The 24,806-nt window shown below is 41.8% G+C and overlaps 3 protein-coding genes across 4 annotated transcripts; all 3 read left to right on the plus strand.

Annotated features, from left to right (window-relative positions):
• The first annotated feature begins 214 nt into the window (after nt 1-214).
• On the plus strand, nt 215-3,674 carry LOC127757896 (aspartic proteinase Asp1-like). The gene is made up of 9 exons (XM_052283487.1): nt 215-574; nt 785-902; nt 1,415-1,650; nt 1,746-1,979; nt 2,414-2,552; nt 2,632-2,820; nt 2,902-2,974; nt 3,073-3,160; nt 3,239-3,674. The coding sequence occupies exons 1-9, from the start codon at nt 408-410 to the stop codon at nt 3,348-3,350; spliced, it is 1,356 nt and encodes a 451-aa protein (XP_052139447.1). The 5' UTR covers nt 215-407; the 3' UTR covers nt 3,351-3,674.
• Nucleotides 3,675-7,275: 3,601 nt separating this feature from the next.
• Nucleotides 7,276-12,978, plus strand: LOC127758253 (putative receptor protein kinase ZmPK1). Of its 2 annotated transcripts, XM_052283884.1 has the most exons (4): nt 7,276-7,564; nt 7,653-7,758; nt 9,349-9,592; nt 10,293-12,978. In XM_052283884.1, exons 3-4 carry the CDS (start codon nt 9,565-9,567, stop codon nt 12,605-12,607), a joined length of 2,343 nt encoding a protein of 780 aa, XP_052139844.1. In that variant the 5' UTR covers nt 7,276-7,564; nt 7,653-7,758; nt 9,349-9,564; the 3' UTR covers nt 12,608-12,978. The 2 variants fall into 2 exon arrangements, with proteins under 2 accessions (XP_052139844.1, XP_052139845.1); XM_052283885.1 differs by having other exon boundaries at nt 7,653-9,592.
• Nucleotides 12,979-15,972: 2,994 nt separating this feature from the next.
• LOC127756833 (aldehyde dehydrogenase family 3 member H1-like) lies at nt 15,973-24,801 on the plus strand. The gene is made up of 10 exons (XM_052282213.1): nt 15,973-16,248; nt 17,140-17,208; nt 18,584-18,680; nt 21,683-21,889; nt 22,005-22,120; nt 23,045-23,149; nt 23,236-23,408; nt 23,503-23,593; nt 23,725-23,874; nt 24,324-24,801. The coding sequence occupies exons 1-10, from the start codon at nt 16,045-16,047 to the stop codon at nt 24,564-24,566; spliced, it is 1,455 nt and encodes a 484-aa protein (XP_052138173.1). The 5' UTR covers nt 15,973-16,044; the 3' UTR covers nt 24,567-24,801.
• The last annotated feature ends 5 nt before the right edge of the window (nt 24,802-24,806 follow it).

Here is a 24,806-nt window from a genome sequence, read left to right on the forward strand (position 1 = left end):
AGCATCAACAAAAAGGCATATAACCACCACCAGCACACCACCTGACCTTGCATCCATCTCAGAGGTTACCTAGGAGAAAAGGTCATCTCAAGTTCTCAATTCTGAAAAGAACAAAAAGGCATTGTTGTTCCTTGCTGCTGCACCCAACAAAGAACCTTCCATTGCAATACATTCCATACTTCCACTATAAAACCCACCATTTTGCACACATCCTCTCCTCTCATCTCACCATCACCATCACCATCCATCAAAAAAAAAAAATCCTCTCCCTTTTTTTTTCATCATCTTCTGAAGAAATCTGAACAAAAAAAAAATAAAAATATTCAGAGAAGAGAAGAGGAAGAAGCAGACAAGGGGAAGGGGGCAGAAGCAGAGCTTAGCTCTCCCCTCCTCCTCCTCCTCCTCCCATGGCGGCCGGGTGGGCCCGCCCTGCCGGCTTTGCCCTGCTGGTGGTGGTGGTGCTGGCGGCGGCGGCGAGCGCGGACAGGCCGGCGAGGGGCGGGCTGTCGGTGACGGCCGGGGCGGAGGAGTCCTCCGCCGTGTTCCCGCTCTACGGCGACGTGTACCCCCACGGGTATGGCTCGCTTCCATCCCCTCCTCTCCTTGATCCATTCGGCTCCGCTCTGATCCATTCCTCTCCTCCGGCGCCAAGAACTAATCAACTGACTGCAAATTTTGGTCTTATTTGGGCGTGGATTTCTGTGTGCGCTGCGCCCCTTGGAGGCATCGATGAATCAAAGTCCTAATCTGATTTTTTTTTCTTTTTGTTCTTGTTGTTGCGCAGATTGTACTATGTGGCGATGAGCATCGGCAATCCGCCGAGGCCCTACTTCCTGGACGTCGACACCGGCAGCGACCTCACCTGGCTGCAGTGCGACGCCCCCTGCGTCAGCTGCTCCAAGGTACTAGCATTCTTCTCTTCTTGGGATCCACCTCCTCCAACCTGCATGTCCAAATTTGGTGATGGCTTTGTGTCTCTTTTTGTTTGTGTAATCCAAGATTTGTCTCAGTAGTAGTTTTTTCAGGGGGAGAAAATCTCCTTTCCTGGCTTGTGCTAGTAGTAGTTTGGATGATGAGGTTGACCTTTCAAAAAGAAATAGAGATGGTTTTCATAAATTGGGATGATGATTTTGCATGCTGATGCTGTAAAATGTCCCTTTTTGTTGCTTACATCATTGTTGGGTTCAGTTGGGCTTGAAGCCTATTTATGGGCATCTCTTATTCAGTTCTCCATTTCTAAATGTGGTGTTGATTGTTGAATCCATTTTTGGTCTCCCATGGATTATGTCAATTGCTATATTTCACTCTAGCTCATTGTAATCCTTATTAGAATGCATTCTTTGATTGCTCTTTTGGCTCAAGATCTTCTTTTGCTATGTTCAATGTTGTCTTGCATGGTGATGGTTTGGTACAGGTTCCGCACCCGCTATACCGACCAACAAAGAACAAGCTGGTTCCATGTGTGGATCAGATGTGCGCCGCTCTGCACTGTGGTCTGACCGGGAGGCACAAATGTGATTCACCAAAGCAGCAGTGTGACTATGAGATTAAGTATGCTGACCAGGGATCATCACTTGGTGTGCTTGTCACTGACAGCTTCGCACTCCGACTTGCAAACTCCTCAATCGTCCATCCCGGTCTTGCATTTGGGTATGCTACTTGTAACTTGCTAGATATAACATTGGAAGACGATAAGAATTGGCCACTTGATCTGGTTCTTGATGGTGGCCTTTTTGTGTGTGCAGGTGTGGGTATGATCAGCAGGTTGGGAGTAGCACTGAGGTGTCAGCTACTGATGGTGTCCTTGGGCTTGGGAGTGGCTCCGTCAGCTTGCTTTCACAGCTCAAGCAGCATGGGATCACTAAGAACGTGGTTGGCCACTGCCTCAGTACAAGAGGTGGAGGGTTCCTCTTCTTTGGTGATGACATTGTGCCTTACTCGCGTGCAACGTGGGCTCCTATGGCTCGTAGCACATCCTGGTGAGCCCTGTTATCCTTGGACTTCATTTTGGTCTGACAAACATGGGTTGGGTGCTCAGTGCTTGTTTGCAACAATGCTTAAGTAAATGCAGACGACTAGTATCATGTTTGAATATGATGTTGAAATTGAGTGGTCGATCATTACTAGTGTCAAATGACTCCCAAGATTAATTGAGAGCAGCCTAGTGAACATGGTCATTTATGGATTTACCTTTTTTTCTTTGTTCTTGGAAATCACGGATAATTTTATACACTGCATTTTGCTCTGTATGGAATGTGTAGTGAATCCTGGTTAACATGTTTGTTGTTTTTGTCATTGTATACCCATGTTGTTGATGGGTCTTCAAACTTGGCATGGACATGACCCATCTTAAGAATAAAATGACATGACCCTGTATTTCCTAGTTTCAAATGATCTGACCTTCTATTTTTAGGAATTACTATTCACCTGGCTCGGCAAACCTTTACTTTGGTGGCCGGCCGCTAGGTGTGAGGCCAATGGAAGTAGTCTTTGACAGCGGCAGTTCATTCACTTACTTTTCTGCACAGCCATATCAAGCACTTGTTGATGCAGTAAGTTTTAAACATTTCCCATTCTGACATCACAGGATTGATAAATAAACATGGGGCTTATGAGATTTGTGCCTTGCAGATTAAGGGTGATTTAAGCAAGAACCTGAAAGAGGTACCTGACCACTCTTTGCCTCTATGCTGGAAGGGGAAGAAACCATTCAAATCTGTTCTTGATGTAAAAAAGGAGTTCAAATCAGTCGTATTGAGCTTTTCTAATGGCAAGAAAGCTCTCATGGAGATCCCTCCTGAAAACTACCTTATTGTCACTGTAAACATTCTAGAACTCCGCATATTACTAGTAGTTAATTATGCATTACTGGTTGCTAACATTTTCTTATGTTTATGCTAGAAATATGGGAATGCATGCCTTGGCATCCTCAATGGATCAGAGGTTGGCCTCAAGGATCTGAACATTGTCGGAGGTAGGAAGTTGAGACATAAACAAGCAACGAAACTCCATAGATCATCTTCTCGCATATTTCTAATGCCTTGGTGCTAATCTTCTTTTCTCCTATCTCAGACATCACAATGCAAGATCAGATGGTGATATATGACAATGAGAGAGGGCAGATTGGATGGATCCGTGCACCCTGTGATAGAATCCCCAAGTTTGGATCTTCCCTTCTGTGATCATTTCACACACCTGAACATATATACCCATAATTACTCTCTGTTTATTCAAACAGTGACAATACCATTCATGGATTTGAGGACGGTTATTGTTGGCCTCAGTTCCCCAACATCATTGGTTATCAGAATGAGCAGTCCGCAGTCTGTTACAGTTCAATTACAAAATGAGCGACAAGGGAAAAGGCCATTAGGATGATAGAAGGACCGACCGTCAGAAGGATGAACATCAAAGGGAGGCTCTACACGGTATTATTAGGCGAATGTATTCTTTAGAAAAGAGAAAATCTAGTTACCTGTAAACATCATCATGTTCATATGAAATAAAATTATGATGTTCCTATGAAACAGTCCCAGTCCCAGTCCCACTCTTAGTTGGGAAAAAGTTCTTCCTGTATACTTGTAAGACTGAATATAATTAGTTCCACAATCTGTTATTGACTGGGACTATACATTATGTAGTCTAATATGCTATGTATATGATTTGTTAGCTGATTCCTTAGTGTCATTGAGTAATCTGAACATGTTTATTATCAGTATCATAGGGAACGAAAAAAGGCAGTGCCTGTACATGTTAGTATGTTACAATGTTCTATTCCCTGATATGTTCGGTGTTCTTTTCAGGAGTTGCTATGCATTTTCCATTCTTTGATAAGATCACATCTAGGTAACTTGTGAAATGTTGTCATGCTGTCATGAATCATAACACGATGCTGGAAATATATACTTATCAGGCCAATTTTTTTGTAGAAAAAATACTCATGGAGTGCACACTGTACAATCGGATTCAATGCAAAAAATCTGGAAGGCCAGTGCTTGGTTGAACCTGTCGCCACAACAAAAAATCAGTCCTAGCAATAAATCAGGGATCAGAGTTCTTCGATGTCTACTGCAAGAACTCAAAGAATCAAATCTCCTCCAAACAAACAAATTATCAACCATCTCTTAACATCAAATCACCTTTTCTTTTTACTAAGTTGCATCTAAAAGCTTAAGCTGGCGAGACCCCCTCAAGTCTCAAGCGTGGAATATTGGAGTGGGCTGCAATTATCAGTTGCACCTAAAAGCTCAAGTCTCAAGCGTGGAATATTGGAGTGGGCTACAATTATTTTATTTAATTGCGCGCCAGCCAGGATTCGAACTCACGCGAGACCCCCTCAAGTCTCAAGCGCGGAATATTGGAGTGGGCTCAAATCTCAAGCGCGGAATATTGGAGTGGGCTGCAATTATTTTATTTAATTGCGCGCCAGCCAGGATTTGAACTCACGCGAGACCCCCTCAAGTCAATATTGAGGCAATTATTTTATTTAATTGTTTATTTTATTTAATTGTGCGCTAGCCAGGATTCGAACTCACGCGAGACCCCCTCTCAAGTCTCAAGCGTGGAATATTGGAGTGGGCTGCAATTATTATATTTAATTGCGCGCCAGCCAGGATTCGAACTCACGCGAGACCCTCTCAAGTCTCAAGCACGGAATATTGGAGTGGGCTCAAATCTCAAGCGTGGAATATTGGAGTGGGCTGCAATTATTTTATTTAATTGCGCGCCAGCCAGGATTCGAACTCACGCGAGACCCCCTCAAGTCTCAAGCGCGGAATATTAGTTAATTGCGCGCCAGCCAGGATTCGAACTCACGCGAGACCCGAACTCACGCGAGACCCCCTCAAGTCTCAAGCGCGGAATATTAGTTAATTGCGCGCCAGCCAGGATTCGAACTCAAGCGAGACCCCCTCAAGTCAATATTGCTCAAATCTCAAGCGCGGAATATTGGAGTGGGCTGCAATTATTTTATTTAATTGCGCGCCAGCCAGGATTCGAACTCACGTGAGACCCCCTCAAGTCTCAAGCGCGGAATATTAGTTAATTGCGCGAGACCCCCTCAAGTCAATATTAGAGTGGGCTACAATTATTTTATTTAATTGCGCGCCAGCCAGGATTCGAACTCGAGACATCTGGCTCTAATACCATATTAAGTTGCATGTACCAGCCAGTTGCACCTAAAAGCTTAAGCTGATAGAGAAAGGCGCACAATTCACTTTATACACTCCAACACTTTTCATTCTCTGTGCTGATTGCTGAAGAAGTCATGCCCAAAATCCAACTCCGGCGTGATGCCGGCCAAATCCGGCAGCGGCTCGTCGCTGCCGGCATCGACGTCGGCGTTTTCCCCGATCAACGGCGGCATCACCTCCGCCACGAGCTCGCCGAAGTTGCTGTCGTCGTCGCCATCACAGGATGGCTCCTGCTGCACCGACGGCAAGGCACTGAAAGCGAGCTCCGGCGGTAAGCCACGCGGCGGCGCGGATAGCTCGGCCGCCACGGCGTCCAGCGGTGGTGGCATTGTCTCCGCCGTCGCCGTCGCCGCCATTGCCTCCGCCGCGTTGGGTCTAATTCGCGGCGTGGGCGCCGCGGCGGCGTATGCTTTCACGTCGCCAACGGAGGCGATGGCGGAGCTAGCCATGTCGTAGCCGCCGGCGGTGGGGTCTAGCAGCTGCGGCACCAACTGTTCGTCGGGCACGGCGAAGCCCATGGACAGCATCTGCACCATTTCCGGGTGGAATTCGTATGCGCCAACTATCTCGCCACATTCCTCCGGCGTCAGCGCCGCCGCGAGATGCCCCTGGTCATGGCCAAGATCGCCTTGCTCCGGCGCCGGCGCCACCGCGACATGCGCGTCGTCATGATAGCCTTGCTCCGGCGTCGCCTCCCCGTCCGCGACATGCGCGTCGTGACTGTGATAGCCAAGATAATGATCTTGCTCCGGCGCCGCCGCCGCCTGCGCGAGATGGCCGTCGTGGTGATAATGGCCAAGATAACCTGACTCCGGCAGCGGCGCCTCCGCGACGACATAACCCTGTTGGTGATGTCCCGGCGCCGGCGCCGGCGCCATGGCGACCTGTCCAAGGAGGGCCGCGGCGTCGTCATCGAAATAGCCGTGGCCAAGATCGCCCGACGCCGGCAGCGCCGCCACGGCGACCTGTCCGAAACGAGCCGCGACATCATCGAAATGGCCATGGCCAAGCTGATCGCCTGGCGCCGGCAGCGCCGCCGCGGCGACCGGCTGTCCAAGGAGTGCCGCGACGTCGTCGAACAGTGTCGCCAGAACCGCCACCCGGGCGTTCCTCTTGCGTCCGTCGGGCCCGACCGCCACGCCGTCCTCCCCGAACAGCGCCCGCTTCTCGCCGGCGGGGGCGCGCGGCGAGAGGTAGATCTTGCAGAGCACGGGCTCCATTCTGTCCTCGGCGGCGGCGGCGCCATCAGCGGCGGAGCTCGTGTACTCCTCCATAATCCATGACGTCTTCTTCGTGGAGTTACTGGAGTAGAACCCTAAGCTGTCCCTCTCCCCGCCGCCGCCGCCGCCGCCGAGCACCTTCTTACCCTGCTCCACCTTCCACCGCCCACCGGCGGCGACGACGCGCTCGGCGCGCTTGTTGCCGGTGGTCCTGCGCAAGCTCTGGCGCTTGCGGTGGCAAAGGAAGAACCACTTGTACACGTAGTTGCACCAGTATCCCGGCCGGTGCCGCCGCCGCAGCGCGTCGGGGCCGTCGCCGTAGACGTCGGCGCCGGCGACGAACCCGGCCTCCATCTCCGGTATCGTCTTGCCGGCGATCCACCGGTTGAGGTAGTGGTGCATGGCCTCCTCACGCGTCGGGTTGAAGTATACGCCGGGAGGAAGCTCCACCGCCGTGTTCTGCTGCGGCGTCGCCGGCGGCGGTGGCGGTGGCGGTGGCGGCGGCAGCGGAGGAGGAGGGTCCACGTCCATCTCCTTCTCCGCGCGGTGGTTTGACTGCTTTGACTTTTTTTTTTTTTTGGACCTTTTTCCGGTTTGGTCTTGCCTTTTAATGGCAAAATTGATGGTGCCAAACCGAGTCAAACTTGGGTTCGGGCCGTTCGGCTAAGCGGGCTCAGGAAATTTTTTTATTAAAATGTTTAAAAAACTTTTTTGTTTTTTCAAAATTTCTGTAAAAATAAAAAAAATGTTCAAAGACTCGGAGTCGGAAATATTTGCTTACGTTTTTGGGCTTTCTGGGCTGTAATTTCTTAAGGCCTGTAGCTAAATCGGCCCATATATGAGCCGCCGGCGAGGCGAAGGCGGCGGCTTCCTCCGCGACTGCGGCTGCGCCCACGCCGTCGCCGGCTCGCCGCCGTCGGCAGTTGAGGCGAGCCCGGCACGACGCCAGTGCGCTGCCGCTATCTTTGTCCTCCGCCGCTTGCTCGCATGGGCGGCGCTGTCTCCATCCAGCCAGCACCGTCTCACGGCGGCGCCGCGTTTGTGGGGGGAATGGGGAATGGCCATTCGCAGCAGGGAGCAGACTGACGAAATCCCTTCAGATTGGGGGTCTCTCTTCTTCTAGAGTTCGATTTCCTCTTTTTATCAGAAAATGTTCGTTTTCTAATCTTCGGTTTTGAACAAAATGCCTTCGAATTCAGTTTTTATTCGGATTCCGGATTATCATCTTTGCTACCTGCAGGGTCTTGAGTTTGCCAATGGAGGATACCTGGTTTATAGACGACAGCATTTTGCAGGGCTTCCAAATACACTGCCCGCATAGTTTCAGTTCGAAGGAAATAAATACTGTGAGCCTCACTTGTCTGATGCAATGTTTCTCATCTTAGTACAATCTGCCTGGTATAAATTTACATTTTGAGCTGTTATTTTGAGTAGTGGTACATGTTCTTTTCATCCTGTCGTGCTGGTGGCCAGTTGAATTCCTGAAGCCGAAACCTTTTTTCCTGGCATGTTTCTGAAGTTAGATAAAGCTAAATGTTCAACACAAGAATGCTGTTTCACTATGATAGTTATTCTTCATGCTGGTCATATGATTATAGTTATTCTCTCACGATGACCATAAGTTTCGATCTTGTGTCTATCCTTTCAGACTTTAAGCTATGCCCTAATGAACATGTCAAGCCATGTTCTTTGTTTTACCAGCAGTTTTTGTCACCCATCAGTAGTTTCCATCACCTATCTTGGTCAAAAGTTGGAATCCCTAAGGTTGTGTAAAGTCTAGCAAGAAGAGATGATATCATGATTTATATCTTCTCAAAAGTGGCTAAAATAACCTATTCCATTCAACTTTCTCCAAATTGTTTGATTTTTTTCTTGGATTGTATTTGTTTGAATAATCTATGTCCATGATGTGTCTGATAACTAATAAGATATTGTCTTTGCCTTGATATTTATGGTATTATCAAGTGACCATAAAAAGGTAAAAAAGATCGCCAATAAAGTATGTTAGAGGTGGACGATGTTCCCCTAAACTTGCATGATCCCACAAACCAATAGAGAAAACTCGTGTTTCCTTTAGCTGATGATTGACACATTGCATGTGTGGAAAGCCTACAACTTCTCATCTTTGAAGTCAAAAAATAGTTGTTGACGGTGATGAGTGAACTATATCATATATTATTGAGAAGACAGTTTATAGTAATGCCAAATAATTTGAAAAGAGTATAATTCTTTCTTAATTAGTCTTGTGCCAGGGGTTTGTGTTGTTTAACTCCAACTTGATACAAAATAATCTGTTAGTTACACACCTAAATCATATACTACCTGATATTGTGTGCTCTGTTGTAGTCAATAAGACTTTGTTTTATTTTGTGTTTCCACCTATCATGACCATGGCCTTCTTGTCTAATTTTTTGGTCTTCGGTCTTATCTTCTAGGATGCATGGTGCCTCCCCTGATTCAGGCTTGCATACTTGCTATATGGATTTGAGTGGCCTATATACATGCTTGTCGGGGATAACGATTAATCTGCACTTTATTTGTTGCAGCTATATTGCAGTCCTGATTCTTGATCAGCAATACCTTTGTTGCTGTTAGTTCTATCTCTGAAGTCTGAAGAAGAATATTTTCTTTGGGATGCTAGATAGCATGCTTTTCGTTCCATCAAATTGATGTTTCATTCAGTAGTCTATAGAAATAACAGGAACTGCACAGGCACCTTCAAATGCCCATTGTAATGCTGGTGATTAGTCTCCGTGTGCAGTTTTTTTTTTCTTTTCATATACAATTCCATCACAATCCTATTACAGGGAAATGATGGAGTGTTCTTTGGTGTGCATTTTCTTTCCTTACAATGGGTTTATGTTTGAATAACTAAAATCGAGATGCATCATTTATTTTTCTTAATTCATGCTAAGTGTAAACTTTTTTTTCTGTAGCATTTTCCTGGACTTGTTGCACTATCAATTGAAGAAACTAGTGGAGACTGCAAAATTATGTTGTATTAAATTCAAGTTGGATTGGCCATCTGATTTTTCATTCTACTGTTCAAAAAACTTGGTTATTCTTCAAATGATCTCCTTGGACCTTGGGGTGACTTGATGACTTCCCAGTGAGATTGTAGTATTGCACTACATGTAATCATAAAAAATGGTATGCCGAAATCTAAATCATTCGTCCCAGGTGAGTTATCTTCCTTAAAAATACCCCGATATACCCAGATCTAGATTGTTATATAATGTTTTAGAGAGTAACTGAATGCAAAAGTACACCAATAATAAACCATACTAAACTACTTGCATAATTGTCAATTCATAAACAAGAATTAAGGAAAAATTAATTGGAACCTGTGTCAAATTAGATAAACCAAATTATCACTGGCACCCACTTTTTTAATGATATTATTACTATTCTCAATCAAGAAAAACATATATTTTCCAGCATTCTGAGGTAATCATGTGCTTGGCCTAAATTTATAAATATATAATAGATTTAAGCAAACATATAGTAAGACCTGAAATCTTCAACTTGGTGGACTGCCAAACTGATCACGGGTGACATCTAGTCATCTATCATAGGATGAAAAAACAGATGAGAGAAGGAATATCATATTGGACTGTATTCCAAGGTACCCCAGTTGATTGAATTATTAATCTTAATTAGGTACCTAATCACTTGCCATGTGCTTGTTCATATTGTTTAATTGCAATTGTACAGAACTATGGAACTATGCATACATGCAACTGATTCCTTTCCTCCTCCTGCATGATACAGTAGCAGCATTTTTTCTCCTTGGATCTTGCTCTTTGAAAGCATATCATGCCAAGCTCTTTATTGATACTAAACCTCATATTCTTTTCCTTTCTGGCTCCTATTTCTGCAGTGGCTGGTCATGCTAATTACCTGCATAAAGGGTCTTCCCTCTCCGCGAAGCATGCCTCTGATGTACTGCGGTCAACGGATGGCACCTTCTCGTTCGGCTTCTACAACCTTTCATCCACTGTGTTCACCTTGTCAATCTGGTTCACCAATTCAGCTGACAAGACCATCGCCTGGAGCGCAAATCAAGACCGCCCTGTGCATGAGAGCGGGTCGAAAGTCATGCTGAACAAGGATGGAAGCATGGTTCTCACAGACTATGATGGCACGGTTGTCTGGCAAATCAGTAGCTCTGCAGAAGCTGTCCATGCCGAGCTCATGGACTCCAGGAACCTTGTGGTGAAGGATCAAGGTGGAAGCATCCTATGGCAAAGCTTTGATCATCCAACCAACACTCTGCTCCCGATGCAGCCTGTTACAGCCACCGCAAAGCTGGTATCAACTGATCCCTCACACCCAACAAGTTACTACACTTTACGGTTTGATGATCGGTACGTTTTATCACTTGCTTATGATGGACCAGACATCTTTAACCTCTACTGGCCTAACCCTGACCAGAGTAGCTGGACAAACTATAGGATCTCTTACAACCGTAGCAGGAGTGGTGTTCTTGATAAGCTGGGGAAATTTATGGCGAGCGATAACACAACTTTCTATGCCTCAGATTGGGGTTTGGAGATTAAGAGGAGACTCACGTTGGACTATGATGGAAATCTTCGGCTTTACAGCCTGAATGAGTCAGATGGGAGCTGGTACAATTCTTGGATGGCTTTCTCCCAACCCTGTGAAATACACGGCCTTTGTGGTTGGAACGGGATATGTGCATACACACCAAAGATTGGCTGCTCTTGCCCTCCTGGTTATGTGGTCAGTGATCCTGGTGATTGGAGCAGAGGATGCAAGCCAGCATTCAACCTCACTTGCAGCAATGATGGCCAGAAAATGAGCTTTGTGCGCATTCCTCAGACTGACTTCTGGGGCTTTGATATGAACTATGTCATGTCAACATCCCTGCACGCTTGTAGGGCAATGTGTTTGGCGAGTTGCTCCTGTGTAGCATTCGTGTACAAAGTGTACCCTAATGGCTGCTTCTTGAAGTCTGATCTCTTCAATGGCAAGACAGTTCCAGGATACCCTGGTGCAGCATATATCAAGGTTCCTCAGAGCTTTCTGTCCCGGTCACAAGCACATGTTTCTGAACTTGCCAATCGCCATGTTTACAATGCATCAAAAACACAAACGTTCAATTACGCTACACAGAGCAACAAAGGAACGGGCATGATGTGGTACTACTACTACTGTTTCCTGGCTGCATTCTTTCTTGTGGAGCTCTGCTTCATTGCTTTTGGCTGGTGGTTCATGGCAAAAACACACTCAGCACGATCAGCGATATGGGCTGCGGAGGAAGGCTACAGGGTTGTAACAGATCATTTCCGTAGGTTTACCTACAAAGAATTGCGGAGGGCTACTAGGAATTTCAAAGATGAGCTTGGCCGTGGGCGATATGGCTCTGTGTACAAGGGGATTCTAGATGACAATCGCATAGTTGCCATCAAGAAGCTCAAAGATGTGAAGCAAGGTGAGGCCGAGTTTCAGACAGAGGTAAGTGTGATTGGAAGCATCTACCATATGAATCTGGTGAGAGTAATGGGTGTATGTTCAGAGGGAAGTCACCGGCTGTTGGTCTATGAGTATGTAGAGAACGGTTCATTGGCCATGTTCTTGTTTGGTAGCAAGGGACTGTTACAGTGGCAGCATAGGTACAAGATTGCAGTTGGTGTGGCCAAAGGGCTAGCTTACCTTCACCATGAGTGTATGGATTGGATCATCCATTGTGACGTAAAGCCTGAGAACATACTTCTCGACCAGGATTTCGAGCCCAAAATCAGCGATTTCGGGTTCGCGAAGCTGCTACAGAGAAACCAGACTGATCCCAACATGTCAAAGATCCGAGGAACTAGGGGTTACATCGCTCCGGAATGGGTTTCTGGTGTTCCCATAACTGAAAAGGTTGATGTGTACAGTTACGGAGTGGTGCTTCTGGAGTTAGTCATGGGGCTTCGAATGTCTGAGCTACCAGCAAATGGCAGTGCAGATGAAGGTGCTGCATTGAGGCAGTTAGTGTGGACAGTAACAGAGAAGATTAAAACCGGTGACCAAACATTGATCGATGGTGTTGTTGATCCTAGATTGAATGGCAACTTTGTGCGCTCCGAGGTGCTACTGGTGCTGGAGTTTGCTGTTCTGTGCCTGGAGAAAGAAAGGAACCAAAGACCAAACATGAATCATGTGGTGCAGAAGTTCCTTTCGTATGAATGAATTCGACAATTTTCCATGTCCCTGTCGCCTGTTTACCTTAAATGAAAGCCATAATGCAGTTTTATAATTTTCGTACTACTTGGATGCAATGGAAACAAATGTTTGATGTATCACTCTTGTTCTTGTATTACACATTAATTCAAGATGATCCTGTGGTTAGTTGTTTTGATGAGATCCTATATATGTCTGTTTCACAGTGTTTTCCCTTTTCACTGGAACCAATATATTTAGCCTTCTAATGATCTTTTGGAATTATCTCTACACCATTGTCGCCTGATAGTTATCGTCTCAATTGTGCACAGATTTGTTTGGCTGTATCTTTTCCCATTCTGGATGCATTTCTCTTCTCTTTAGCTAGCTGTCTGAATTTGATGTACTCGTAACTGTAATATTCTCCAATGGGACTGAAAAATTTGGACACCTACTAAACATTTCTGAGATGCATAATTTTTTGTGCGATTTATTGGGGAGTGAAGGACATGAGATGTATCGTTGAGAAATCTGGACGTCATCCCTTTCAGGCTGAAAGGACGTCATCCCTTTCAGGCTTGAGTGCGGCCGTTCTGTGGGTATCTGATGAGGCACAAGGGGACGACCTGTGGACTTCTTCTCCTGTGGTTGTGTTTAGTTCAGCGCAAAGTTTAGATTTTAGTTGAAATTAAAGATGATGTGGCTGAAAAGTTTCGTGTGTATGACATGTTGATGTGATGGAAAAGGACTAAAGTTTAGACCAAACTTTGGATCTAAACACGGTCTATGTTTTCTAGTTATGCCTGACTAATGTCACCAAGAATCTTCTCTTTTATTAGCTACTACTAGTTGCTTTTGGCATCATGTGTGCCTAGTCACACAATACCGCTACACGCACACTATTATCACGAATCGTGATGAAAACGCCCTCTAACTTCGCTAAAATTCTATTGAAAGTGCATCCATGTGTACGTAATGCTAAATATTTATAAGCAGTGGAATAATTTTATTGATATTTATGTAATGCGTAATGTGTCTTTCCTTTCACACATGAGTATGTCCGTTCGTTGTGTGTATCTGAGAAGGCACAAGGCTACAACGACTACCTATGCAATATCTTCATCTCGTATGTTTTCTAAGCATAAACAATTAAGCTATTTTCTTATGAAGAGAAGATATTTTACATAAAATCTTCTCTACTCTTCAATATGAAAACCTCTCCTGCCCTAGGACGGGAGATGGCGACGCTCTTGGCGAGGCGTCCTATTTTGCTTCTCAGCACTAGGTTTCGGTTATAATCTTTCAGGGCTATAGAAAAACAATAGATACTTTCTCCGTTTCAAGTTGTTTCAAGTTATAAGACGTTTTTGACTTTGGTCAAAGTCAATCTGTTTCAAGTTTGGCTAAGTTTATAGACAAATATAGTAATATTTATAATACTAAATTAGTTTCATCAAATCAATAATTAAATATATTTTCATAATAAATTTGTCTTGGGTTGAAAATGTTACTAGTTTTTTCTACAAACTTGGTCAAATTGAAAGCAGTTTGACTTTGACCAAAGTCAAAACGTCTTATAACCTGAAACAGAGGGAGTACTTGCTTTGGGTGTCATTGAGTGTCTCTAGTCATTCTTTCATTAGCAGAGCCAACCCTAGAGACTTGTGGGGTCAGCTAGAGCCAACCCTAGAGACTTGTGGGGTCAGCTAACCCCATAGGTTTCTTATTATTGTTATACCCACAAGTATACCACACTCACCCACCCCGCAAATATATCTTATAACACAGTTAAAAAAAAATTGAGATCAACGGTAAATTAGTAGTAACCTCACTAAAATCCAATTGAAATTGCACCGCATAAATATTTATGACGCCGGAATAATTTTATTGATATTTTGTATAGTAGATATATGGTTTTAAATATGTAAGGGGAGTCGGCTTTATTAAAAGTTTTAGTTCTGGCTCTTCCGTCTCAACATTGTCAAATGAGACGTCAAGATAACAAACTTTTTTTGTGTTCTATAGAAATTTGTGGTGTTGTTGGAGCTAGTGGTCATTATGTTTTTGAACGAACAATAAAGCTCGTGTGCTTAATTTTAAAAAGAATAGGTCTTATTTTAATATCTAAATGAAATCTTCCACAACGCTCTCGATTCCAATAATTATTATTTTTTGCATGTGCATTTAGTTCTCTGTTTTTTTGTTGGGTTCCATGTTTAAATGCAGTCAAGAAATTTCCTTTACTTCTGTTGTTCCTCTGTACCGTAAACAACCGAGCTTCAGAAATTGAAAGCAAATAAGTTCTAATGTGAATTTATCCAAAAGAAAGTTAATTCACCAGGACAACTAATTCTTTCCAAGGAAAAATAAATAAATCTCGGAAATTCCATCCCAGTAATTTACAAATGCGGTACAGTACTCCCCGCAAAAAAAAAAATGCGGTACAGTACAACATGGCCTAAATCCTCAAAAGATACAGCCGTCACAAAACCAATAGAGTGAATTACATCAATATTGATTAAAAACGAAAAAAATATTAAATGTGTTAAATTTATGTATATGCTGGCACTTCAACTAAGGAAAAAGGAAAAATAAATGGCTTTAATAGACCGAAAGCTCGTTACTTTAGTTGGTTGATATCATGTACATTATGATACTACTATGGACATTATAATATTATGTGACTTGCTAGCATGTATTTTAAACTTTTCTATTGTTGATATAATGTTAATTGTGTTGCATACATATTCAGCGTGTCAAAATTATATCCAATGTCCTTAAAAAAATTATATCCAATGCCATGCGGCATTTTTTTTTAAGAAAAGTCCTTAATTTGATTAAAATTTTATTATATAGTTTGTAATTTAACAAGAAACTAGTCAGATTTTGACGCAAGTAATCGCTTTCTACAAAATTCATTCGATATTCTAACTTTTCGGTTTAAAAACAATATTGAACCTGTCCACCCAGCTTAAAGCCTTACCCTTGACACGAATATTCTCAGCTAATTATTCCTTATATAAGTGGTAGACAACGTATCAATCGATAGCGAGATGTCCGTGGTGCCTTTTAATCTCAAAATATGTCGGTCCAATTTTATGCATGTGCTCAAAATATGTAAACACACGTGTGTTGTGTGTGCCACATTTATTATGTGTTTTAAAAAAAATTCGTTCTGACATTTTGATTCGAAACAAATCACCGGGATTTAAATCGCAACCCACAAAGTCCCATCGTTTTTCCCACCACAAATTCGCTCGATATTCATGAATTTCGTCAAATTCGCCCGGGGTCCCATTTTGACGTTCAAACCGTCTGGTAAACCCTGCGTGCAGGGGAGAGGTTTATATATACCCCCCACACGCCTCCGCATCCTTCGCCACCATCACCAGCAGCAGCAGCAGCAGCAAAGCCTTTCCATCCATCGCCGGCGATCAGAGGCGATCGAGAGAGAGTGAGAGAGAGAGATGGCGGCGGCGAGGAGCGTGGGAATGGAGGCGGAGGTGGCGGCGCTGCGGGGGAGGTTCGCGGCGGGGGGGACGCGGGGAGCGGAGTGGCGGGCGGCGCAGCTCCGCGGGATCCTGCGGATGGCGGCGGAGGCGGAGGCGGAGGTGTGCCGCGCCCTCCACGCCGACCTCGCCAAGCCCTACACCGAGTCCTACGTCCACGAGGCAAATCCAATCTCTCCCTTCTTCCTCTTCTTTCTTCCTATAAAATAAGATAAAATAATCCACCCAAGTAATCTCTGTTCTGTTATGATCGAGTTGGTTACTGGCTTACTGATACCGAATTGGTTAACTACTCTGATCTGCTGCCACATTTCCGTCCTTAATTTTCTGTCTCGCTTAGTTTGAAGCAGATTACTTGAGTGAATTGTTGCTGCGGATTGTCTACTTATTATAAAGATAAATTAAATATTTTAATAAATAAACATAAAAGACTCAAAATAAGTTGTCCAAACAATACAGAATATCTTTTAAGAAAATGTTTTTTTAGTGCGTAGGGTAAATAATCCTGTTGTAATGGTAAATAGTTTGAAAAGAACTAAATTGGTTATAGATTAAATATTTTAACAAATGAACATTTGAAATTTAAAATAAGTTGTTCACACAATATACATAATATTTTTTGAGAAAATGTATTTTTCAAAGCGTAGAGTAAAAGTAATCCTGTGATGGTGGTAAATAATTTGAAAAGTACAAAATTGATTAGCTGAATATTGGTTTGTGTTTGATTCATCGTACTTAGCCTTGACAATAGCGGCACAGTATACATCCTGAGACGTACAGTCGACCAGTTTCTACAGATATCGGCCGTTGATCAGTATTAGTACGTCGTTATTGCCACTTGTTAGCAGTTTTAATTACCATGATTAATGTTGCTGATTTAGATGTTAACTGTGCTTACATAAACGCTCACAGCGCACAACGTACAACTGAGGAAAGGAACTGATCAATTTCCTGATCTGACGATTCTGAACATCAATTGCATATGCATATGCTGTTGCAGTTTGCCACTCTGTCTGCTCTGCTGATAGATGACAAAAATAAAATAATTTGCAGATTGCGCTGGTGAAGTCGTCCTGCAAGTTTGCCCTCAAGAATCTGAAGAAATGGATGAAGCCCCAAAAGGTGTGGATATTATGGCTGTTATCACTTCATTAAGGCTATGTCTTTATTGTGACTTCGTGACTTCCCAACTCACCTATCTCGTTTTTAACGCACACGTTTCCTAAATTATTAAATGGTGTGTTTTCTAAAGAAAAATAGAAATTCTATACGAAAGCTACTTTTAAAAAATCATATTAATCTATTTTTTTTTAAAAAAAGTTAATACTTCATTAATTATGCGCTAATCAATCGTTTTGTTTTGCATGCGAGGGATTAGTTCGCAACACAGCCATCCGAACACAGCCTAAATATCATTTACTCCAAAAACAAAATAAGTTTTTTTATGCTCCTATAGATTATTTCTGTTTTTATATTGACAAAATTCACACTAAAGTATACTTTTAAAAGTCCGAAGTTAGATTTCTTATTTCACCCCAAGAAAAGAAAATAGGCATTCAGAGTTGTTCGATGTGTAGCTAGTCTGCTTGAAAAAAGTGGTTGCCAAATAAAATCCAGTCATTTGATAAATAGATGGTCGTTTTCTTCTTCCTGCGCCACACTTACATGGTGACATCCGCGTTAAAATTATGTTACATGTTTTGAGTAAACTTGTTTCTTTTTAATGTTAAAAAATTTTGCACGCATTTTTTTTAAAAAAAAATTCATCACTCAAGGTGCCTCTATTAGCTATGAAATGATATGTGCAGCTACGTAGTATCATTGTCGAGAATCGTAAGGCCATTTTCGTTCTCTTTTTTTTCACCACTTGGTAATTAAAGATCATATTGTATAGGTTCTTTTTTCAACTAGCCTAAGAACCTAAGGAGAGCATAGTAAAACAATCATAATTTAGTGTAACAGTCGATATTTTTCTGGAGGCTGATTACAGAGGAGTGGCAACTAGCCAACTACTATAGCACCTGATGCTCCTTCAGACATCTTAATAGTATCAAAATTGCCACAAAATATATAACACTATAAAGTGTAGCGATGGCGCCTCTCTTCTACCTAAAAAAACAAAATTTTGTTCATCAGTTATCTAAACCTTAATTTGATTTATCTAACAAGTCATTAATTAGAGTGTATTAGTACCCTATGTCTATATCCTAGCTGCTTCCCAATTAACCGCTCCCTCCGTTTTAAAATGTTTAACACCGTTGACTTTTTAGTACGTGTTTGACCATTCGTCTTATTAAAAAAATAAAGTAATTATTTATTCTTTTTATATCATTTGATTCGTTATTAAATATACTTTCATGTACACATATAGTTTTACATATTTTACAATTTTTTTTAATAAGATGAACGGTCAAACATATGTTAAAAAGTCAATGGTGTCAAACATTTTAAAACGGAGGGAGTAATTAATTAGCACACGTGTGTACATGGCGTTCAGGTCACTGCTCCGCTTATGACGTTCCCGTCGACGGCGAGGGTGGCGGCGGAGCCACTCGGCGTCGTGCTCATCATCTCGGCCTGGAACTACCCTTTCTGTAAGTTGGACCAAAACCAAATTAACATTCACATATGATTTGATCTTTCTTTCATAGAAAAGTAATTAATTTACTGCGTGCCTTGAACATTTTTAACTCAATCGATTTGTTTGCAGCAATTACTATATTAATATTAATATTGTTCTAGAATGTTGTTTTTCCGTTGAGTAGCAGAAGTCAAACTCGCAATTCCGATGGAAACACATAATCCGTGTTCCCTGTGCATGACATGCCATTGACGTCCATGTCTCATTGGAATTAATTGTGAGATGAGAGCTTCGTTAATGTTGGTCACTTGCTCAATCCCTCCTCACAGTACCCGGCTAGAGTTTATAATTTTAAATAATAGTCAGCAAGCATTTTTAAAATTTTAAGGAAAATCTCAGCATTTTAAAATTTTCAAATACTGAGACTATATGCGATAAAACCATACACAATGGTTTCATATATAACTAGATTTGACTTAAAAAAATACTTGCATAATATTTTTTGTGGTCAGGGTTGCTTTCAAACAATCCCGCAATAATAATATAGTATCATTTGATTTTGCAGTGGACTATGATGATTTTGTTTGGTGTAACAATCTTTTGATATTTCAGTATTTGACACTGATTTTAATTCTATATTGAAAAGATAGTAATATATTCTGAAAATATGAAACAATTAGAACAGATATGGCAGTTGGACCACACAGGAAGGGAGGCCTAGACTGGAAACACATTACGGCATGTAAGAGATGGAACTTTTAAATAGCGTTGAACGAATTAATTACGCATTATGGCCACGGTCTGGTTGCTATTGCCAAATAGACTATTTTCTAAAACTATATATGTTGTGCCAATGCATTGCATGGTTTTATAAAAAAAAAAAAGTTCCCAGTGGTACTAGGAAGAGAGAGAGCGAGCATGCGCGTGAGCACAAATGAGCTCACATTAGGCAAATATAATAAACAAGCTCTCACAAATATAAGTATATATTCCAAAAAATAAAATTATCAGTGAACATATATTAAAATTGTCATAGAATTTATTTTTGCCAAAATACCATCCAAATTAACAAGTTGTGACGACATAATAGTATGGAATTGGAGGCAGTTCCTCATCGAAATTAATGCCCATCTTCTCCATTTTTGTTCTTTCACGGGCCAGGGGCTAATTTTCCTTTTACCAAAAATACTCCCAAGATATAATTCTAAATTGTTTGGTTATTCTGTCGATGACAAAAATACTGGTTAAAAATATATCCATTTTTTCCTTAGATTTCTCCAAAACTCTCTTTGCTTAAATTGATCATATACATTTCCATGAATTGGGCTTCATTAAAAAAAATCTGAATTTGAAAACTCCAACCCCCTCAATCCACTTGTGAGTTACTCCCTCCGTTCAAAAAAAACTTAATCTAGGAGGGGATATGACCCCTCCAGATTCGTTGTCTTAGGAGGGGTCATATCCCTCCTAGGTTGAGTTTTTTTTTTTTTTGGACGGAGGAAGTAGAATTGAGTATTGCAACAAGTACATCAGGCCCACCCATGATAAATTCTTAGATTCAACATTTATATCCATTAATTTCAAGAGTACACATACATGTCTACATTTTTTAGGGAAGTATATACATTTCTGCTCGATGTCTCTAAACACATGTGTGATGTGTCTCGTTCTAGTGGTTTGCATTGCATGCTTGCTCAATCCAAGAACTTGACTCATGCATATGGCTTGCATGATGTGATGTGTATGGTTGGTGATTTGCCACCCAGTACACATGATTTCCCTCCTACGGAGTACATTGCAAACAAAAGTTTAAGTGTGGTTCTGAAATTGTGATCCATCTTTATCGATCGACGTCTGACTGCTTGAGCTTCAATAAATTCAGAATTAAATAAGCATCTTTTGAGACGCTGACTAGCTGGTTGCCGTAATCGTTTGATTACTAGTGGACCATAGTGTTGGCATGCCAATGCGAAGTCTCAACCTATCTATTAATTGCTCAAAAAGAATTCAGTTTTGAGGTGTGTATCAGACAGAAGCAGAGGGTTCCGACAGCAAACTCTCAACCACCTGCAGCATGCAACTTCCATGATGCCTCTATGCAATACAGCAACAGAAAAATAATAACATGAATAGAATGCGAAAATGCTTTTCTACTATAAACAACATCATGATATTGGAGGAACATATATCTATTGCATTATTAAAATATATACTCCCTCATTCCCTAAATGTTTGACGCCGTTGATTTTTTTAAGCGTATTTGATCGTTCGTCTTATTCAAAAACTTTTATGAAATGTGTAAAACTATATGTATACATAAAAGTATATTTAACAATAAATCAAATGATAGGAAAAGAATTAATAATTATTTAAATTTTTGGAATAATACGAACGGTCAAACATTTTAAAAAAAAGTCAACGGCGTCAAATATTTTGGAATGAAGGGAGTAGATTATAACCATATGGGTTGGTTGATTATAACCATGGGCTTTATATCAAATTCGATTGTACTATTAAAATCTAAGCTTGTGTAGAAAAATCGACTAGGCACTAGTTAAGACAACGCTAAAAGAGAAATTATCATGTTGATCAGGCAAAGTGAAAATAGAAAAAGATCTGCACCCTTTATAGTGGTGGTACAATATCATGCTGAGTAAAAGAAAAAGAATATTTCTCAAATGAAAAACGATATTTGAGTTCAACCAACCCTTAATTTCCTGTGAAACCATAGATACGTGCACTTAAATTTTTACTGCTCTATCCTTAATTTTACAGCTGTTCTATAGAATGCAACAAAATATTTTGAAGCGAACAATTTTTCCAAAATTTTAACTGTTTTTTTTCGTCGAGGGTAAAATCATGTAACTAGAGCTATATGCCTAGATGGAACCAGCATGCATAGGTATTATTTTAAATTCCTCATGTTGTCTGTGGTTCAGATCGAGTTAGCATTTTATTTTATTGCCAGTAGCTAGCATTGATCAAGCTAATATTACTTTTGCTTATCCATTCCAGTGCTGTCGATCGACCCGATAATCGGAGCGATCGCCGCCGGCAACGCCGTGGTGCTGAAGCCGTCGGAGGTGGCGCCGGCGACCTCGTCGCTGCTGGCCGAGCTGCTGCCGCGCTACGTCGACGGCAGCTGCATCAAGGTCGTCGAGGGTGGCGTCGCCGAAACCACCACCCTGCTCGAGCAGAAATGGGACAAGATCTTCTACACAGGTAGGTTCTTAGTTCTTGATTCTCATTGTCGCCATTGATGGAGTTCGAGAAGTGATCGAAGCTTAGCTCCTCTTGCAGTGGCTCTGAAATCTGACGAAACTGGGTGAAATTGCAGGGAATGGCAAGGTAGGACGCATCGTGATGGCGTCGGCGGCGAAGCACCTGACGCCGGTGGTCCTGGAGCTCGGCGGAAAATGCCCGGTTGTTGTCGACTCTAATGTCAACCTTCATGTAAGCAAAGCACAACACAATTCCCCTCTATGAATTTGCATTTTGCACCATAAACTTTGGTGTTTCAGGATTTGCTACCCCCATGGGACACTGAGACCTACTCCCCTCGGTCACAAATAAGATATAAAGTTAATAAGACATAACTTTGACCACTTTATTCTTTTCTGTAGCATCCAAAATTAGTTGCGTAAGTGTAATACTTCCTCCGTCCCAGAAAACAAGCCGTTCAATATTTCCAGTATTATCCCATAAAAATGTCATTAGACTAGCAAACTTGATTAGATAAGTGGGCCGTCTATTCCTTCAGGTCATCTGCCAATGAGTTTTGAAAAAAATACATTGATTAATTGTATGCATATATTTTCTTTGTAACCTGCTGAGTGTGTGCTGACTTAAATAAATGACAGCCGAATCAAATAAATTGGGGTAATTTGATCATTTTAACATGAAGCAAATTTTGTTGACAAACCTTAAAACATCAAGATTTTTTGGGACAGAGGAAGTAGTATGAAGGTTTTTATTATAATAAGTTTGTCTTTCATTTTTCATATGGTAAAACATATATTTTTGAACAATAGCCATGTTTAGAATTAATTTATGTCGACTTCGCAGATGTTCGAATGACACTTATTTATGACTAGAGGGAGATAGGTGTCATATTCATGTGCCTATAGCACGATAGAGTAAAACGTGCATCGTTTCGGGTGTAGAATCACGTAGAGCACATATAGAAACACGTGTTAATAAGATGATAAGATAGAAATCCTAACGTGCTAGCTTCAAATGTAGAATCATATAGTGCACACTATTCGTTCATATGACAATATTTAATTTGATTTGAAGGTTACTTAGAGTTCGAGTGTACAATTATATAGGATACCCTGTTCGTTCATGTCGCAATCTTCTCTTTAATTTGATTTGAAGGTTACTGCCAAGAGGATAGCCGCCGGGAAATGGGGTTGCAACAATGGGCAGGCCTGCATTTCTCCTGATTTCATCATAACAACAAAATCATTCGCCCCAAAGCTGGTAAGAAAAAAACTCATTTTATATTGAATATTTAAAAGAATATGTGGTGAAATGGTTTTAACTAATCAACCGTGCCACGAACTCAGCTGGAGGCTCTAGAGAAAGTTTTGGAGAAGTTCTACGGGAGGGACCCGCTGCGATCATCTGACTTGTCGCGAATTGTGAATTCCAACCATTTTAACCGGCTGAAGAAGCTGATGGACGATGAAACTGTCTCTGATAAGATCGTGTTCGGAGGTCAGAGAGATGAACATCAGCTGTAAGTTGACTGAAATTTTACAACTCTGACAAATGCTTCTGAATACATAGTTTGGATGATCAGTTAAAATTTTATTTGTTTGCAACATTTTCAGAAAGATAGCCCCTACAATCTTCATGGATGTTCCTCTTGATTCAGGGATCATGAAGGAGGAAATCTTTGGCCCCTTGCTTCCTATCATAACGGTTAGAGCTAATAAATGACCTTTTGTAGTCAACTACAGATGAGTTTCTGTAGATTGACAATGTTACCATTAGTTGGGAAATTAATACATGATGGACAAATCTCTGTTCTCACATGATGCTGCTGTCCTTAGGTTGATAAGATCCATGAGAGCTTTGCTCTCATCAACTCCATGACAAAGCCACTTGCAGCCTACCTCTTCACCAAGGACAGCAAGCTCCAGGAACAATATGAGGCAGCCATCTCTGCAGGAGGAATGCTTGTCAACGACACAGCTGTCCACGTAATAATCAGCATTAATCTGGCTTCTAATTTTGCATCCAAACATTTCATTACTCGCAAATCAGTACCAATATGTCCCTTAATTGTGCATTTGGTAGTCATTTCATGACTTGCATGTCAACTGATGCAAAACAATAGTGCTAACCAAATGATTGATTCTAATTTCTCGTTCCTTTTTAGCCATATTTTCATAAATATCATTAACTATAACTGAATGAAAATATTTTTCATAGCAATTCTACTGATATCAATTTATTATATAAAAACATATGCCAGTGAGTTAAAGAGTACTTTAAGGTACGTTTTGACTTCTATTTACGAACAGAGAGAGTAATAATCATCATTAATCTGGTCCTTAACTATGCATTATGACTTGCATGTGTAACTGATGCAAATAGCAGTGCTAACCAAGTGACTGATTCTGATGTGTCTGCAAAAATACCACTGCAGCTAACAAACCAGTACCTGCCCTTTGGAGGAGTTGGGGAGAGCGGCATGGGAGCCTACCATGGCAGGTTCAGCTTCGAGGCCTTCAGCCACAAGAAGGCCGTGCTGGTCCGCCGCTTCGCCGGCGAGGCGGCGGCGAGGTACCCGCCGTACTCGGCGGCGAAGCTCAAGATCCTCAGGGGAGTGCTCAAGGGCAACCTGGGAGCCATGATCAAGGCTATCTTGGGGTTTCCAAGAGGGAAATGAAATCTTATGTCCTCAGCAATGTATATTTCACCATGATAAAAGATGTATGCTGTATGTTTTCTCGATGAAGAGAACATTTCAGTGCAGTTGTGGGTATAAAATAAATATGTATAGTAGGATTGGCAGATGTAATTTTATATGGATGATGACTAAGTTATCTGGTGATGAAGGAAGATCTGGAAGCAGATGATCCAAATAAACTATGAAAAGTAATTTGACTTGAGATTGCTGGTTATGTAC

This window comes from Oryza glaberrima, chromosome 12, assembly GCF_000147395.1.
Source record: "Oryza glaberrima chromosome 12, OglaRS2, whole genome shotgun sequence".
Taxonomy (NCBI): Eukaryota; Viridiplantae; Streptophyta; class Magnoliopsida; order Poales; family Poaceae; genus Oryza; species Oryza glaberrima.